The sequence below is a fragment of the Rhinoderma darwinii genome, chromosome 1 (genome assembly GCF_050947455.1).
Source record: "Rhinoderma darwinii isolate aRhiDar2 chromosome 1, aRhiDar2.hap1, whole genome shotgun sequence".
Lineage (NCBI taxonomy): Eukaryota > Metazoa > Chordata > Amphibia > Anura > Rhinodermatidae > Rhinoderma > Rhinoderma darwinii.
In genome coordinates, this window is record NC_134687.1 from 74,460,524 (window position 1) to 74,476,088 (window position 15,565).

Below are 15,565 nucleotides of genomic sequence, written 5' to 3' on the forward strand. Positions count from 1 at the left end.
AGAGCGGGCACGACCGTGTGCATCCTATGGGACCCGGCCGGGAGAAACGGAAGTGGGCGCTGGCGTCTCCTGAGGAGAAGATGAAGGCCAGCGCTCACAGACCCATGGCTGCAGCCGTCTGATAGCCCGTGGCCATGGGCATGACAGAGGAACTTGCAAGCTGGAAAGACAGGAACCACCCTAAGTTTGAAAAAATATGGCTCCTCTAGAGATCTTTTAGGAACTTGATGAAGCTGAATAGGTCCTATGTCTCCTTTTCATTAACAGATGAAAAGATGTTTCCCTACCTTTTCTGTAAGGTTTTTAGTTTCTGCCTGATATAAAGATTGCTGTCAAAGTTACTTTTATACCAATCCCCTGTATTGAATTCTGTATATACTGTAGTTACATAACTATTTCTTCCCATGTATGAATATCTATTTTAATCAATATTTAGTGACTATACTTGTGTTCAGAACTGTATTGTCTTATGTGCCTTCGCTTTCTCTTTATTTTTGTGATCGTTTTAATGAAAACTTTTCAATAAAATAAAAATAAAAATTAATAATTAATTTGTATGTGTTTGCTGGAGACGGCCTATAGTTTGTCCGACAAAAAAGATGTATCCCCTATCCACAGGTTTCAATAAAAAATGAAAGGAGCGCTGGTCACGCATGCGCACAAGCGCGACCGGTGCGCAAGTCATTTTTATGGAGCTGCAAACAGACCCCGGAAGTCCGAGGTTTGTCATGGAGAACTTCGGGGGACTTTCGGTCCCCCGTTCTCCTTATCGCTGTGCGTCCCAGCGATCACACATGTATCCCCTATCCTGTGGATAGGGGATGCATGTCTTTTGTAGGAACAACCCCTTCAGTGGCGTCGCGCTGTAGCAGCCATAGCGGGTGCTAGCGGAGCCTCCGGCCATGGGCGGGGGGCCGTGCCGGCGGGCGGCACGGGCCCCCTCATGCTGCGGGCCCCGTAGCGGCCGCTACGGCTTCTATAGCGGTAGTTACGCCATTGACCTGCACAGTCCCTTTAAGTTATATCCAAGTTGGCGTATAATGAGGGATGGCCCACAAAAATTTCTTGGCATTCAGTAGTGCTCCACAACAAAAGCGGACATTCAACACATTTCTGACATCTATGACAATTTTTTATTTGTGTAATTGTGTCAAAACTGTGCCATTTAAAAAAAAAAAAAAAAAAGGACGCGCAGGGTTTGCTGCATCACAAAAATTTTAGAAAAAACTATTGTCCCAAAGGGTCTATAAAATTTGAGTCGTTTTTGTTGCAGTTTTTGTAAATACACCATGTTGTGCTTCACCTGCACAGCACACAACGCAGCCTGGCCACTGCTTACAAGGGCACCTTAAGGCCATATTTACATGATGTGATAAAACCATTTACATTTCAGCACTTATTGAGTACCCAGCATGGAATATGCTTGAGGGCTCGTGCTCTGTCTTGACTAGAGAAAACAATAAAGTTTTTAGAAAACTGGCAAACTTAGCCCAGAGGCAAAATGGCCGCCGTGACTTCGCGGCCACTGTCACGTGACATTAATAGTTAATTTCCATTGGTTGTGGGTAGATCCGGACACTGTTCGTGACTGGAGCGTGAAATTTCTCGCGATAGCTTGTTTTCCCTCTTTCCACAGGAAAGATGTCCGCCAGCGGAGAGCTGCTGGAGCGGATGGTGGTTACGTCGGAGATTAGCGGCTCCAACCCGGCCGCTACTCCTTCCTCAACCACCTCCTCAACAGTAGCGAGCACAGCCACCGCTACTACAGTGACGGCGGGCGGAGGAGGCGGGGATGAGGAGGAAGAGTGGCTGTATGGGGGTACGAGTAACTGCGTGTGTTGTGTGGTGTTAAGCCTAATAATGCGGCCTGAAGGGGTGAGCACCGAGTTTGCTGGTGCTTGTTTTCTATACTGCAATTTCAGAAGCTCTCGTGGCCACCTCTCGTGCATTAGAGTGGGGGAGGGTGTAAATCAATGTTCAGTCCATCTGACTACTCACACCAGTGTCTTGCCACCTATCCATCAGGGTCGGCAACCTTTGGCACTCCAGCTGTCCTGGTAACCCAAGGCTTTATTATTCCAGGAAAAGGCTGTCAGGGAATTCTGGGAATTGTAGTATAATAGCTGGAGTGCCAAGGGCTGCTGACCCCTGGTATAGGTGATAAATGTCTGATCGGTGGGGTTCTGACCGCTGTGCCCCCCACTGATCCTGACAAAGGGAGTCCCAGAGAGCCTTATGTGATTGGAGTGGTACTGTTCATGCTCGGCCACCGCTCCCCTTTCACTTTGTAATCTGGGGGATTGCGCATCAATAGCACTTACTGGACAGGGTCGCGGTTCGTAGTATTGTTTTGGAGTCAGAATAACAGTATCTCTAAAGCTGGACGTACACTAGAAGTTTTACTTTGCTGAACACTATAGTTTTTGGGTTATTGGGCGCACTCATGGGAAAGTTGTTCATGCCCAGATGCATCCCATGAATCAAGTGCAGACCACATCAAGGGAGAGATGGATTATTGGCAAATTGCTTTCAACTCATTGGAATAAAGATACTCTAATCTGAGGGCACCTGTTTATGGCGGAGTAGGGAGGGGGGGAATGGCTTTCCACCGATCATTTTCACGTGTAATGCAACCTCTAGGCTTGGTTTACACTTACAGGTTTATGTCCAATCAGATCAATATCGATCTAACCTGATGTGTGTAAATGGCCCATTAATCTTTTTAAAATCTGTCTTATCGGTCACAAAACTGATCCAATCTAAGAATTGGTTCTGTCCTAACAAAATAATGGTCAACTTTACTATTAGAGATATTGAAATTAGTCATGTGTTTGTGTGTGACATCTACTTAAAGGGAACCTGTCCAGTTGTTTATGCTGCTCTCGCTGATGGCAGCATAAAGTAGTGACAGTCATACTGATTTCAGCGGTCTGTAAGTACTTTTTGTGTACTCACACAGTGGATGTTGCAGTGTGATGCTGTGGGTGAGGAGTCCGGCGTACACCACTTTTGCATAAACTTGCCGGACTCCTTGACCCCAGCGCTTGGCATCGCACTACAATGTTCACAGTCACTCCCTTAAAGGTTCCCTTTAAACCACCGACAAATGGTCATTGGTTTTAAAACTCATGCAGAGATGATATGGTTTTTACCTTCAGGACCGTCCTCCCAGTGGGGAGCATCATTGTTGCCTAGCAACAGTTCCTACGATTGTGGTCCGCTAGGCAGCAATGCTTTTTGTAAATGTTGCTAGAAGCGGTATTTAATTTGCAATCCGGCTGTCATTAACTATTTTTTATAGATTCTCTTTTTCTTCATGTACATAGGCGTACAAACAGGATTAAAGGGGTTGCCCGATCCTAAGAATTCGATATCCTATCCTCCCGATAGGCCATAAGTATCTCGTCGGTTGGGGTCAGACTCCCAGCACCCCCACCGATCAGCTGTTTTGAAGGCCAGGGTGCTCTTACGAGCGCTGCTTCCCCTTCATTTCCTTTGCTTTCATACTGTGAGTCGCCAACACAATTGCAGCGGCGGTTCACACTATTACAGCCTTCTCCCATTGAAGTGAATAGGAGAAGGCTGGAATACTGTAAACTGCCGCCACAAGTGTGTCAGCAATTCACAGTATGGACAAGCAAGGAATGAAGGGAAGCCGTGTTTGTGAAAGCACCGCGTCCCCTTCAAAACAGCTGATTGGCTGTCCCGGAAGTTGGATCCTGACCATTGAGATGTTGATGGCCTATCCTGAGGACTGGAAAACCCCTTTAACCGGTTCAGGACTGATCTATTTTGAGCCCTCAGGACCAGACACGGTTTAACCATTTTTGGCATGCATCAGTTAAATACCTATAATTGTTTTTATAGGTAGCGACGTGATTTTTGCAACTTCTTATCGTAGACAATGCAGGTTTCTTTTTTTTTTTTTTATCATTTATACGCATCCTTTTTGCTATTTTAGAATTTTCAGGCTTAGGCTGGGTTCACACGACCTATTCTCAGGCGTAAACGAGGCATTTTACGCCTCGAATTACGCCTGAAAATACGGCTCAAATACGTCGGCAAACATCTGCCCATTCATTTGAATGGGTTTGCCGACATACTGTGCCGACGACCTGTAATTTTACGCGGCGCTGTCAAAAGACAGCGCGTAAAATAACAGCGTCGTCAAAGAAGTGCAGGACACTTCTTGGGACGTAATTTGAGCCGTTTTTCATTTACTTCAATGAAGAACAGCTCCAAATTACGGCCGTAATTGACGCCTCGCAAAACGCCAGTATGAGCAATTACGTCTGAAATTACGGAGCTGTTTTCTCCTGAAAACAGCTCCGTTATTTCAGCCATAATTGTCGTTATCGTGTGCACATACCCTTATGGTTTGAAAATAATAGTAAAGACATGCTTTTGTTTACATTTCAGCTATTTCTTTTCTGGTAAGAACATAGTTTTACCCAAAATAGACCTTTTCTTTGTGATCGTCATTGTCTACCGTAAATTTTGATATATTACATGTCTATATTAGGGTAATTGGGTCAGGGCTAGCGTTCCGACAATGATTAGCGTTGGGAACGTTTGTTTGGGAGGGTTGGTATTTTTGTATATCTATTATTTGGTTTATTTTACTTTTATCTCTTTATTAATATGGTCTGTCCCTCAAAGGTCAAAATAAACCTCTAGGGGACTTTAGTTATTTATTTTTTTCTTTGCGGCCCCATGCACGTGACCTTATTTTTCATCAGTCTGTAAATACAGATCCGTAAATACGGATCCGTAGTCATTTATTGTCATCCTTTTAATCATCCGCATATACGGAACGGTGCCCGTAAAAACGGTCCGTAGTGCATCCTTAATTACGGATCCACATAAAAACTGAGGAATCTTGGGTAATTCTCCTGGCGTCGCATAACAACGTGTCCATAATTACGGATGGCTACAGATGCATATCCATAGCCGTCCATAATTACGGAAGCACCCATAGACTTCTATTTGGAGTCCGTGCCGTAATTCTGGACAAAAAAAAAGGACACGTCCTATAATTTCTACAGCACGGACACCCACCCGTGAAAATACGGAAAGGTGTCCGTAGCTCATAGAAATGAATGCGGATGAGAAACACGGTCATGTGCATGGGGCCTAATACCTAGTTTTTCCACTGTAACTGAGACTGCACAAAAATTAGGCCTTATTCACACGAACGTGTCAGTTTTTACGCGCGTATGTCATCTGAATGTCACACATTTTTTTACATCAGCAAAAAAACTTGAACGAGGTGTTTTTGTTTTCCTCATAATTTTTTTTAGCAACTGTTGCGTGAGTCACGGACAGCACACGGATGACGTCTGTGTGCTGTCCATTTTTTTCACGCATCTATTGACTTCAATGGGCTGCGTGGTGCGCAAAAGGGAACCAAAATAGGACATGAAGTGAGTTTCACGCAATGGACACACGCTGCGTGAAAAACAACGCTTGTCTGAATAGCCCCATTGGTTTTCATAGGTCCGTGTGGTGTCCGTGAAAAAAACGGGCAGCACACGGATGTGAAATACGCTCTTGTGAATAAGGCCTTATAGTGACTATTGTCACTAATAGGGCTGTGCTGGTTCTCCTTAGACCCAGCAGCAGCCTCCCGCTAACGGGATCCCGGCAATCATGTGACCAGTCACATGATCACAGGGACTAATAGAAGCAGCAGTGCTGCTGCCGCCTCTATTCTATAAACAGCGCTCATTGAGCACTGTGTACAATTGATCAGAGAAGATAGGGGCAGTGAAAGCTGCTTCTGTCTTCAGGGTCCTGTCAGGCACCCGATGTTTAGCTGCCCGATCGCTTGGGCAGCCAGCTAAGACCTGCACCGTCGATACACTATGACGCGGGTTTTAAGGACCTCGACAGCCAGCCGTTTATATACAGCTGGCGGTCGGCAACCTGTTAAAGGGGTTATCTGGGCTTTATAAAAAAAAATAAAAAATACTTTACCTGCCAATGGCATAGTTTATTGAAAGAAAGCCCATACTCCCCTTTTAATCCCCTGCCTCTACAACACCACTGGAGTTGTGATTTTCCGTACGGGCATGTGATTACTCTAGCAGGTCACTGGCCAAAGCGGTGACTTCAGTAAGGCTTCGTTCACATCTGTGTCAGGGCTCTGTTCCGTCGGAGCTTTCCGTCGGAACGGAGCCCTGACTGACACAAACAGAAACCAGAGGTTTCTGTTTCCATCACCATTGATTTGACGGATCTGGTGCCAATGGATTCAGTTTGTCTCCGTCGTGCGGGGGCTCCATCGGGTTCTGTAGTTTTGACGGAATCAATAGCGTAGTCGACTACGCTATTGATTCCGGCAAAACGACGGAACCCTTGCACAGCTGAGACAAACGGAAACCATTGGCACCGGTTCCGTCACCATTGAAATCAATGGTGATGGAAACTTCTGGTTTGAACGGAGCCCTGACGCAGATGTGAACGAAGCCTAAGTAAGGCGCATGACTGATAGTACTGTGCTGGTATAGCATATCACATTCCTGTGAATATATATATATATTTTTTTTTTCTTGAAGCCCCCATTTAAAGAGGATCTGTCACCAGTTTAATTATTCCCTATCTCCTAACTAATCTAATAGACGCTTTGCTGCCGATAACTACAGCGTGATTTGTTTTAAACAAAAAAAACGTTTATTATTTGCAAAGTTATGTGCATTTTTCTAAATTTGCTAAAGTGGCTCTAATAGCTAAGTAGGAGGTGACTCCTTCTTTTCACTCTGGGCGGTGTAATGTTTTCTGTATGACGCTGTCCGATCGGCATACAGCTTCTCCCCCTTCCCTGCCCAGCAACACAGCGTGATCTTATAGTATACAGGTGGCATTCCCGACACTGTATTCAACTTGCGATATCTCAGGACGTGTAAGGGCAGAACGCCTCCAAACATTTGCCCATTGATTTAAATGTGAAAAACGGCGTTCTGTTCCAACGGGCCGTGTTTTTATGCAGCCGTTTTTATAAACGACCGGGTTAAAAAAACGCCCGCGAAAAAGAAGCGCATGTCACTTCTTGAGTTGTTTTTGGAGTAGTTTTTCATTGACTATAGAAAAACAGCTACAAAAATGGCCGTAAAAAACGCTGCGAAAAACGTGAGTTGCTAAAAAAAAGTCTGAATCAGGAGCTGTTTTCCCTTGAAAACTGATATCCTGGTGTCATATGAAAGATTAGAATATCCTCCTTCATATTCCCTAGATATTACTGTTTGAAGTGATCCCCCTCAGTCTGAGGCTGTGAGGTACCTCCACCCCAGGCGAATCGCTGCTGTTACCTTCCAGTTGTCTAATAAAGGCTCATTTACATATTTAGATAAACGCTCATAGCTTTAAAAAAAACCATTTCAGGACAATTTTCACTAGCATTATCAGGGTGACAGCGCCTATTAGATTAGCTAGGTGATAGGGCTTTACTAAACTAGTGACAGAGCCTCTTTAAAGAGGCTCTGTCACCACACTATAAGTGGCCTATATTGCACATGATGTGATCGGCGCTGTAATGTAGATTACAGAAGTGTTTTTTATTTATAAAAACAATCATTTTTGACCGTATTATGACCTATATTAGCTTTATGCTAATTACTTTTATTAATGGTCAACTGGGCTGGTTTTACTTTTTGACCAAGTGGGCGTTGTGGAGAGAAGTGTATGACGCTGACCATTCATGTACTCAGACATCGCGATCTTGCGAGATCACTATATGCTGTCACTTACTCACACATTAACTTTACTGAAGTGTCTTGAGAGTGAATAGAATCACCTCCAGCCAGGACACAATGTCTATTCACAATCCCAACACTTCAGTAATGTTTGTGTGTGATTTACTCACACAGCACAGCATGATCTCGCAAGATTACGCTGTAAATGACAGCACAGCGTGATCTCGATGTGCTGTGCTGTAAGTCCCACACAAACGTTACCGAAGTGTCGGGATTGTGAATAGACATCGCGTCCTGGCTGCAGGTGATGTCTATTCACTCTCAAGACACTTCAGTAACGTTAATGTGTGAGTAAGTGACAGCACATCATGATCTCGCAAGATCACTATGTGCTGAGTACATGCATGGAGAGAAGTGTATGACACTGATTGGTCAGCGTCATACACTCCTCTTTACAACGCCCACTTGGTCAAAAAGTAAAAAACACGCCAGTTGTCTATTAAAAAACACATTAGCATAAATCTAAAGTTGCTCATAACTTGGTCAAAATTGCTAATTTTTCTAAATAAAAACACTGCTGTCACCTACATTACAGCGCCGATCACATCATGTAGGAGATAGGGCACTTATAATGTGGGGATAGAGCCTCTTTAACTCCTAAAGGAGGTTTTACAGAGGCCAATTATCTGGCAGACAAGTGTTCATAGAACGCTCGTTGCCGATAATTGCCCTGTGTAAAAAGGGCAGCGATCAGCAGATGAACGAGCAAACGCTCATTCATCTGCTGATCATATTGTTTTAAAAATCTGAAGTATCGTTGTCGGCAGCAGAAGACGCGCTGCGGAAATGACACAAATGTATGGGGATGAGCGATCTGAGTGACGACCGCTCGTCCCCATACATAGATCCTTGTGACAGGAGAAAACGAGTGACGATCAACGTGCTAACTCGTTGAGCGGCGCTCGTTGCATCGGCTGAATTTGGCCGGTGTAATAGGGCCTTAGGTCATCACCCCTATAACCTCTGTTTTATTGCTCCGGCTTATCTTAAGATGTATCGCCTTATGTACTAATTGTCTTTGTGTAACATCTTAAATGTTGTTCTTTTTTCTAAGTCATTAATTTGTAAGTTTGCCTGAAGAAGGGGCCAGTGTGCTCTGAAAGCTTTCTTATATCATTTTTATGGTTAGCTAATAAAGGTATCATATCTACAATACTTGTCGTTTTTTACACAAAAGTATTTAACATTGCATATAGTTATAGGCAAAAACGCTTGGGTAGTTGACAAACTCATGCTTTTCTACAAAAAAAGGCATTAATTTTTTCAGATGCGTTTTTGTGGCAGCGTTCGAAAACGCACAGTGTGAACCCAGCCTTCTAGGGAATCAATCAGTAAAGATTACATTTTCTTTTGTAGAGGAAAATGAAGCTGCTGGACCAGAAGATGATGAAGAGGATATAACAAGGTGACATTATTATTTATTTATTTTTTGCAATGAAACCCTAATGTGTTTATAGCAGTCAGGGCAGTGTTTGGGTATATTCACATGTGGCATATTAGTTTCAGAAATTTCTGAAGATAAAAATCTTTCCCATCTGAATGAGGTTGTTTCTGCAGCCAGTGCATGGCTTATTCTAAATCCCATTGAGATGTTTGGAATAGTCGATTACATTTCTACAACAAATCTGCCACATGTGAACATATTTTAAGGCCTCCTTCACACACACACACACACACACACACACACACACACACACACACACACACAATTTCTGTCAGTTTAAACTGCATTAAAAATGCAAGCAATTTTTAAATGTAGCGTGTTTTTTAATGGCATTTTCTTCGGTGTTTTTGAAGTGCTATAGGAAAAAACGCCTAAAAAAAAGCCATACCCAGAGCATGCCGCCTTTTGAAAAAATGCCACTGACCACAAAGTTGCCATAAAAACGCCACAAGCCAAAACGCAGTTGTATGTAGTCCATTTGATATTTTACTAAAGACTGTAATGTAATATCTGGCCGCACTGAAAAACGCAATAAAAAACACCACCAAAAACAAAGCAAAATGTGTGTGAACCAAACCTAAATGGGTTATCCGGGCATTTTTTTATCGATGGCCTATACATAAGATAGACCATCAATATCAGATCGGTAGGGGTCCCACTCCCGTACTCACACCAATCAGCTGATTGATGGGGCACAATTTACAGGCACAGTGCCCTACCCTTCCGTAGTGGCTATGCCTGTTATTGCCGTTCTGGTCCCATTCAAGTGAATCACAGGCACAGCAGCTACGGATGTGGTGCAGTTTTTAAAATGGAGAGATTTATGTGGGTTTGTATTGTTTGGGCTCCTAAAAGCCACTTCACATCTGAACTGGTCTCTGTAAAAATAGCCTTTGGAAATTTTCTTGAAAATGTTAGAAATTTCTGCTAAATTTCTAAGCCTTTGTAACGTCCTAGAAAAATAAAATGATGTTCAAAAAACGATGCCAATCTAAAGTAGACATATGGGAAATGTTAATTAACAACTATTTTGTGTGGTATATCTATCAAGTAGATACATTCAAATTTAGAAAATTAAAAATGTTGGTGTTTTTCACAATTAAATACTGAATGTATCGACCAAATTTTACCAGTAACCTAAAGTCCGATGTGTCACAAAAAAAACACATTGTCAGAATTGCTTGGACAGGTAAAAGCATTCCAACGTTATTACCACATAAAGTGACACGTCCGATTCGAAAAATGGGGCTAAGTCCTGAACGTGCCATCTAGTCCACGTCCTTAACGGGTTAAAGGGGCTCTCTGGGACTTTTATGATGGCCTCTCTTTAGGATAGGTCGTCCATATCAGATTGGTGGGGAGTCAGACTACCAGCTGATTGATGGGGCCGTGCAGTTAATCAGCTGATCGGTCGGAGCCCCCATCGATCTGATATTAATGACCTATCCTAAGGATAGGCCATCAATATAAAAGTACTAGAGAACCCCTTTAGCTTAGTTTCTACTTGTAAGACCCAGAAGTAGATGGGAATGCATTAATTTATATCAGTAGCATTACCGTACATTGTCCTTCATTTTTTAATGCATTTTATTCCATAGCTCTCATCCTTTACCTGTTGTGGAACCAGAGACTACTGAGAATGGTGTGGCCAAAATGGTAAGTTTTAGAAAACGCAGAGTTGGAAAAGTCCCTACTTCTTGATAATTTTGTTTCTAATGGATGACAATGGGTATGAAAGATTGAAATCTTAAGAGGTTCTACTATTTCAGTTGACCCAAAAGGACCCGATAATAACACAAATTACCATCATTAATGTCAGTCCAATTCCCAATGGGGCTCACCTTTTTCCATATCACTGTTTTTGTTTTTTAAATCACCTTTTTCCAGTTGCAACACTCACAATTTCCAAGCTGTCTCTGGCAGCAAAGTAAGAGCAAAAACTGTTCATTGGGAGTTTTGTCGATCTACTTTTTTTGTGTGCCGAGCAGCTCCACAAAATGATGTGATTAATGTACAGTATTTCAATTTGGGACTTCCTATCCAAATATAGGCTGGGGTGGTTACCCTTGGTTTGGCCTTGGCCACTTCGTTTCACTGAGGGGAGTATTTGATTGTACACCATAGAAGCTTCCAGGTTTGTGAACATGTTGGGCGAGGCTTCCTGTTTCCGCACAGTTTTATGAGCCAACCACAGAAGTGCACACACAAGAAAGGAGATGGATCAGTTTTTCATTATACCTTTCCATCTGTCTGGATCCGCTTCTGGCATTGGCTGTGTATTTGGTTGTGTGTGTGAACCTACACGCTGCAGAAAACGACAATGAGTACCTATGGGAAAAATATTCTCCAACACAGACCGATTTCTCTAGTTCTTGCATTGCATCATTTTTCCCATAGTCATACGTGGTCGTTTTTTGCAGCGTAGTTTTTAATATGCAATGTTTATTATCCTGTCCTGTTCTTTTAGTCATGTAGCATAAGAGCGGAACGGATAGTATATATAGAAATGTTGTAATCTGTAATATTTTTTTACATTTAGTAACCATATTTGTTTTACAAAACCAATTACTATGTTTTGTAAATTGAATAAATGTGTGTATGTATGTATATCTGTGTGTGTGTGTGTGTGTATATATATATATGTGTGTGTGTGTATATATATATATATATATATATATATATATATATATATATATATATATATATATATACACACACACACACTTTTAACGATCACAAGAACGAGGGACCCGTGTCTGTCATTTGAATGGATCGGTGGTCACGTGTGCGCGCTACCGATACTTTTATTCTTATATACATATATTGCATTACAGTTTATATTTTTCCTCCTATTTTTAGGTGACTGAAACTGAAGATGATAGTGATAGTGACAGCGATGATGATGACGACGATGTCCATGTTACTATTGGAGATATTAAAACAGGAGCTCCTCAGTATGGGTATGTAGTTACTGCCTCAATACTAGATGGAACTTGAACACAATTAATTTTCTTAACATGCAAATATCTACTGTTTGTAGGAGCTATGGGACAACCCCCGTTAACCTGAACATTAAAACTGGAGGTAGAATCTATGGATCCTCTGGTAAGCCACAACTAATTTATTGCCCTTTTAACGTTTATAGCTAATTTAAGAAATCGTTAGAGGACAACTTAATACTAAGAGAGCACCGTGTCTCCCTGACCAAGCACCACGCATCCTCCCCAGCTTTACGGACTGGAACAGGCAGGTAGACGTAGGCAAAGCACATCACCAGCCTCCACCTGCCTGCTTTGTACAGGAGACTGTAATAATATCTAGGATTAGGCCTCAGCGTAGTCTTGTGTTTTAGGCCTTATTCACACATTGCAGATTTGGCTAGTATTTTGCGTCAGTTTTTTTTCTCTCTAAATTTTTATTGTTTTGGAATAATAACAAAGTCAAACATTCAGATTGTACCTCGACATGAAACAAACATCTTCTAAACGTACAGGTAATGAAGTGTACATAATACAGAGCATATATATAAACACCGTTTTAGAGTGTATTCACATGGACCGGTTTTGTTAAGGTTTTTTCATGCCGTTTAAACCCAAATCCAAGAGTGGTTTCAAATAGGGAAATCGGTCGCATCTGTCCTTTTTATTTTTTTCTCGCTTTATGATCCACACCTTGTTTTTGCTTGAAAAACTGCATAAAAACCTGAGTAAAACCTGCACATGTGAATACACCCTTTGACAGATGCTTCTGTTGAATCGCCATGAGAAATCTTATAAAGTGATGGAGAAACTGCATTAACTGGGAGGCTTTAAGTCCTAGATTATCGTATAAACGATGCATGTACATTAGTGTATAGATGAATTAGAATTAGCATTTTTTTTTTAAGCCAAGAACAGGAGAGGATGCAAAGAAGAGATGTTTAAATGTTTCCATTATATTTCCCCTCCCTGTGTTAAGGAGTGAGGCCTCATGAAGACGATCGTGTTCGGACCGTGATATATGGACCACATGTCGGCCGAATTTCCCAGACCGAGCACAGTTCAGGGAGCCGGACTTCTAGAATCATAGTTCTGTATGACGCTGTGAGTCACTGCCTCCCTGCGGGACTACTGTCCCATACTGAAAACATGTTTCAGTACGGGACAGTATTCCCGTGGGGAGGCAGGGCCACCTAGCATCATGCTTAACTATGATGCTAGGAGTCCGGCTCCCTGAACTGTGTTCGGTCTGGGAAATGCGGTCCATATATCACAGACCAAAGACGGTTGTGTGTATGAGGCCACTCCTGGTTTTGGCCTATAAAAACCAAAAACTGATTTATAATACTGACATATCTGCCATGATCGCACCGGTATCTTTTTAGTTGCTAGCATGTTCTTAAAGAAAACTTGTCAGAGCTGAATAAAAATATTTTAGTTCTGCGAACTTCGGTATAGTAACCCCCTGTCACTTGACGTAAGAACCTTGATGCTGTTGACTAGTTAATAAAATGTCAAAACAAAAATGTAATCCGGAAATGTAATTTATTCACTATTTTACTTTTTCAGGAGGAAAAGTTAAAGGGGTGGATTTGGATGCTCCAGGCAGTATTAATGGAGTTCCTCTGATGGAGGTGGACTTGGATTCTTTTGAAGACAAACCTTGGAGGAAGCCAGGTAAGTTTATGGGCCATGTTACTGTCTATTCACAGCAGTAATAGTGTTTGTACTTGGGTAGGAGTTTTCAGACTCCTAATGAAACTATTATGGTATATGCAGCCACTTCATACTCTAGCACTACCAATACATTTACCTACTATTTTCACCTATACAAAAAAATAACATAACAGCCAGTTTTGTCGTCATGTTTTTAACCTCTAGGTGCTGATCTCTCAGACTATTTTAATTATGGATTCAATGAAGAAACATGGAAAGCATACTGTGAAAAGCAAAAGAGGCTTAGGATGGGCCTGGAAGCACTTCCGGTCTCCTCTACAACAAATAAAATTACGGTACAGTGGGAAATAGTTTTGCATGGTTTCACCTGTTATTAAAGGGGTATCCCAACAGCAAACTTTTATGGCATATCTATGCTGATGATTGGAGCCCCACTAATGGAATGGGCAGGATGTGGGTACCCGGTTGCTTACCTGAAGCTGGACAAAAGTAGGAGTAGAACGATGGCACTTCTGCTTCACTTAGGGTCTATAGAGAATAATGGAAACATTCGGTTCCCGTATGTCCCTTTGACTTGTACATCATTCTATAAATACTTCTATTAAACAGGCTCTGTCACCAGTTTAGAATCTGATAGGCGCTTTAATGTAGATAAGTAATGTTGTTTTTTTCTTTTTTTTAAACTTCGTGTTTTTTTTTTACAAAGTAATGCCCATTTTTAGTGTTATGCAAATATGTTCTTAATGTCCAAGTGGGCGTTTTTTTTAATTTTCACCAAGTGGGCGGAGTAAAGGGAAGTGTATGATGCTGACCAATCTTCATTCATGTTCAGCTGTACTCAGCACAGCGTGATCTCGCAAAATCAAATTTGCATAACACTTAAAATGCCCATAACTTTGTAAAAAAAAACATTCCTTATCTACATTAAAGTGCCTATTAGATTAGGTAGAAGATAGGGCAGTTATAAACTGGTGACAGAGCCTCCGTAAACGGCCTGAAAAACGGCTGAATATACAGGGGCTGAACGCCTCCAAACATCTGCCCATTGATTCCAATGGGATTAACAGCGTTCCGTTCCCACGGGGTAAAAAAGTGCATGTCACTTCTTGAGCCGTTTTTGGAGCCGTTTTTCATTGGGTCAATAGAAAAACAGCTCCAAAAACGTCCGTAATAAACGCTTGATGCCTAAAAAAACGGCTGAGAATCGGAGGCGGTTTTCCCTTGAAAACAGCTCCGTATTTTACAGCCGTTTTTTGTTAAGACTGTGAACATACACTGAAGCTTCCATGTATAAAGGCTCTAAGGAAGCTGTATTGGAAAAAAACTTTTTTTTTTTTTTTTTTTATAAAAGATACATTTAAAAAAGGTTTAGCATTACCTAAAACATTGATTTAATAAAAAAAATAAAGTGTACATAGCCTCTAAATGGGCTATCTAGGTTATTAATATTGATAGCCTATTCTTATTAAATCAGTGGGAGCGACTGTCGGCACCCTCGCCATCAGCTGTTTAAAGGGGCCGTTGAACTTGTGTTGTATGCCTTTTTAATTCTCTTGTTTGAGTAGTTTCTCATCTGCAGTATTGACTTAAGTTCTGCAGCTCTTTGTTTAGAAATCGAGAATGTCGAGCATTTACGTCTTAAACGTAGGAATTCCCCTTTGGGGATCCCCTTGATAGTATTAAGGGATTCAAGGAATTTGCGCACTCAGCATCTA

At 41.8% G+C, this 15,565-nt stretch overlaps 1 protein-coding gene across 1 annotated transcript in view; it reads left to right on the forward strand.

The window, feature by feature from the left end:
• Positions 1–1,607: 1,607 nt before the first annotated feature.
• Positions 1,608–15,565, forward strand: part of FIP1L1 (factor interacting with PAPOLA and CPSF1) — a 71,109-nt gene continuing 57,151 nt past the window's right edge. Inside the window, exons 1-7 of the mRNA XM_075859729.1 lie at positions 1,608–1,819; positions 9,108–9,156; positions 10,794–10,851; positions 12,055–12,155; positions 12,236–12,300; positions 13,743–13,850; positions 14,055–14,185. Of these exons, the coding sequence (XP_075715844.1) occupies positions 1,642–1,819; positions 9,108–9,156; positions 10,794–10,851; positions 12,055–12,155; positions 12,236–12,300; positions 13,743–13,850; positions 14,055–14,185 (690 nt within the window). The 5' untranslated portion in view covers positions 1,608–1,641. The remainder of the gene's footprint in view (positions 1,820–9,107; positions 9,157–10,793; positions 10,852–12,054; positions 12,156–12,235; positions 12,301–13,742; positions 13,851–14,054; positions 14,186–15,565) is intronic.